Below are 2,919 nucleotides of genomic sequence, written 5' to 3'. Positions count from 1 at the left end.
GTCTTATTTTAAGTTCATATTATCTAATTATCTTATTTTAAGAGTAAGGATACTAATTTCATCGGCAAATAATCGTATTTACCTACTCAAAGTAAGGGTAAATACACTTAATTTAAGACATTTTTACTTATTTCTAGATCTTTTTTTCAGTGCAGGTTGTTCAAACAGATTTATGTCTGAGCTTTTATTGTGAAAGTACCACCGGAAGCAGCCTTGATCGGATCCACTGAGTTTCTCAGAGCAAACTTCAGTCAGGAGCGGCTGTTGTTGATGTTTGGATCGGATTTTCGTTTTCCTTTCTCAGCTACTGGGAGTTATCAGCCGCGGAATCACGTGACCCCGTGGGTTGCCCCCCTCCCTCCGTGGACATGTAGTGGATCCTCCTGAACGCGTGGAGCTGTCCGGCTGTCGGACTTTAAACCCGTCCTGTTCCACAGGGCGCGATGGTGGAAGCGGCGCGTGACGCGGGGAGCTTTGTGATCGCGTGTCAGCGCGTGGAGATGTTGATGAACCCACTCATCGTCCTGCTGCTCCTGCTCCCTCCAGGTGAGGAACAACCCTGCGGTTTCTCTCCGGAACCAGAACTTTCTGTGATTTTCCTCTCATTCCCTCCGCAGCCTGCGCGTCTCTTCCTGCTCCAGTCAACCTTCGCATCACTTCCCTGAACTTCCAGTATGATCTCCACTGGGACCCCGGACCGGGCTCCCCCCCAGGGACCGTCTACCGGGTCTCTAAGTAATTATTCCGATAAATCCTCCTTCATTTCTATTCTTTGTTGCTTTTAAATTGGTCTGAATCAGCAGACCAAGACTGTTTCCTTTACTTTATCTAAAAAAAACAACAACAAAAAAACCTTCTAATTCAAAATAATGTTTTCTTAAACAAAGAGGAAATGACAGTTTAGGAGTTCAGTTGGTCTTTTGGTGAATTTTAATAAAATTATCATCATCCCGCCTCCATCAGGGTCATATTATGATAATAAACACAGTTTGGATCAAAGAAAACCTTCAGTTTTCTATAAATACAGAAATAAAAACACATAAATGTCACTGGAATTTAATCAAATCAGTTGGTCGGTTTAAATAATCTGCTGAATGGTGGAAACAGTCTGGTTTTGATTCTTCTGTTTTTTTATTGTTTGCTTTAAAACAGGCAAAGTCTGTCCTGCTGGTTTTTCCTGCTTCAGAAAAGCTGATTTTTATTAAAAGCTGATTAATCAGATTTTTCTTTAATTTATTGATTAATTAATCGATCTGGTTTAAATTCACAGGTTTCCCCTTAAAGCAAACAGGCTCTAAAATATACATACACCTAAACTAGGGCTGCGTGATAAATATCTTTTGTTAATTTAGATTTTTTTAGTTGTTTTTTTGTTTTGTGGAGAATTAGAATTTTTTCCACCTTTTCTTTTTTAGGCTTTCATAGCTCAGATAATCACCTGTTGCTTTTATTTAAATACCTGATAAAGTAGCTGACTGTGTGAGACGTCTGGCTGCAAACATTTAATTATGTTTCCATTTTTTATATTAAAAACATCGGGGAAAAAAACAGTTTACTTGATAAGAAATCAGGGATTTTATTTTACCTGTTGGTATAGATCAGACTGCTCTATTTATCAGACGTTTGCTGGTTTTCTTTGCAAAAGATCCACTTTAAATCGTCCGGAACCAGAAATAAGCATCAGAAGGTAACCGTCACTTTCAGATTTTAAAGTTTAAAGGTCAGATTTTACTGAACTAGAACAAAACAGAAAATTTCTATCATTGCAGCACAAAGAGAAAGAAAAAATATCAGATAACAATGCAGCAGATGATAGAAAACATTTTTAGTAATATGGAAAATAAAGTGGAAATAGGTTCTAGTTTCTGGTTCTAGTTTGGTTCTGGTGGATATTTCTGGTTCTGGACGGATTAAAGTGGATCTTTTGCAAAGAAAACCAGAAAACATGAATAAGTTCTGATAATTAGAGCGGTCTTGTTTATACCAACAGATGAAAATAAAATCTCTGATTTCTTATCGATTTTTTTTATATATTTGTGTAACAAACAATGAAAATATAATAAAATGTTTGCAGCCAGTGTTCTCACACAGTGGAGACATCTAAATGTGATCAGCTGAGCTATAAAAACCTAAAAAAGGTGGAAAAAATCTATAAAAAACAAAAAATCTAAATTAACAAAATATTTATTTTATATATATGTATCTTTTAGACCCGTGTGCTTTAGGGGGAAACCTGTGAATTCAGACCAGATGGATTCATTAATGAATTAATCAAAGTTTAGGCAGCTGCAGGTTATTTCTGCTAAAAAAGATGGATGGAATGCGTCTATAGATTAATGCAAAGTTCTGTCCATCTCTGTGGATTTCTGCGTTTTTAATAGAAGCGTTTGTTGGTTACGTCGCGCGTCGGGTGGATTATAAAATCTCTGATGCCTTTAAACAGCTGCTGCTTCTAAAGTTCTGCTACAGGAAGCAGCAGAGCCGACTGATTTCCTCCCAGAGCCGCGATTTTAAAACGCATCATAGTTCCTCAGAAACAGAAGCAAACATTAAAGCTAAAGATGCTTTTAGCTCGTAGCTCTGACCCCTGTCCTGGAGCCCCCCCCCTACAGGGAATTTCCACTCCTTTCTGCAGAAGCAGACAGATTTCCTCTTTCTCTGAGAAGCTTCCAGAAGCCTGAGCTCCTGAGAAATGAAGAACCAGCTCAGCTCGGCCCGCAGCATTATTCCCCCGCATGCTGGAGCTGCTTCTGTGGTTACTTTTAAGAGGCGTCACAATACTTTGTTACTGTACTTAAGTACACTTTTTAGGTATCTATAATTTACTCCATTACTTTTCTTCCCACTTCTGACGTCTACTCATTACATTTTCACACAAGTATCTGTACTTTCTATTCCTTACATTTTAAAACAAACGTT

The 2,919-nt window shown here is 38.1% G+C and overlaps 1 protein-coding gene across 2 annotated transcripts in view; it reads left to right on the top strand.

The window, feature by feature from the left end:
* Positions 1–214: 214 nt before the first annotated feature.
* LOC107082448 (interferon lambda receptor 1-like) overlaps positions 215–2,919 on the top strand; it is a 27,613-nt gene continuing 24,908 nt past the window's right edge. Inside the window, exons 1-2 of one of the 2 annotated variants that reach the window (XM_015371147.1) lie at positions 215–546; positions 618–727. In XM_015371147.1, coding sequence (XP_015226633.1) covers positions 675–727 — 53 coding nt within the window. In that variant the 5' untranslated portion in view covers positions 215–546; positions 618–674. Of the gene's footprint in view, positions 547–617; positions 736–2,919 lie in introns of both variants that reach the window. The other variant, XM_015371138.1, reaches the window with a different exon arrangement.

This window comes from Cyprinodon variegatus, unplaced genomic scaffold (genome assembly GCF_000732505.1).
Source record: "Cyprinodon variegatus isolate N-32 unplaced genomic scaffold, C_variegatus-1.0 Scaffold3, whole genome shotgun sequence".
NCBI lineage: Eukaryota > Metazoa > Chordata > Actinopteri > Cyprinodontiformes > Cyprinodontidae > Cyprinodon > Cyprinodon variegatus.
Note: the sequence above shows the minus strand (reverse complement) of the source record. Positions and strands in the feature narration are given on the sequence as shown.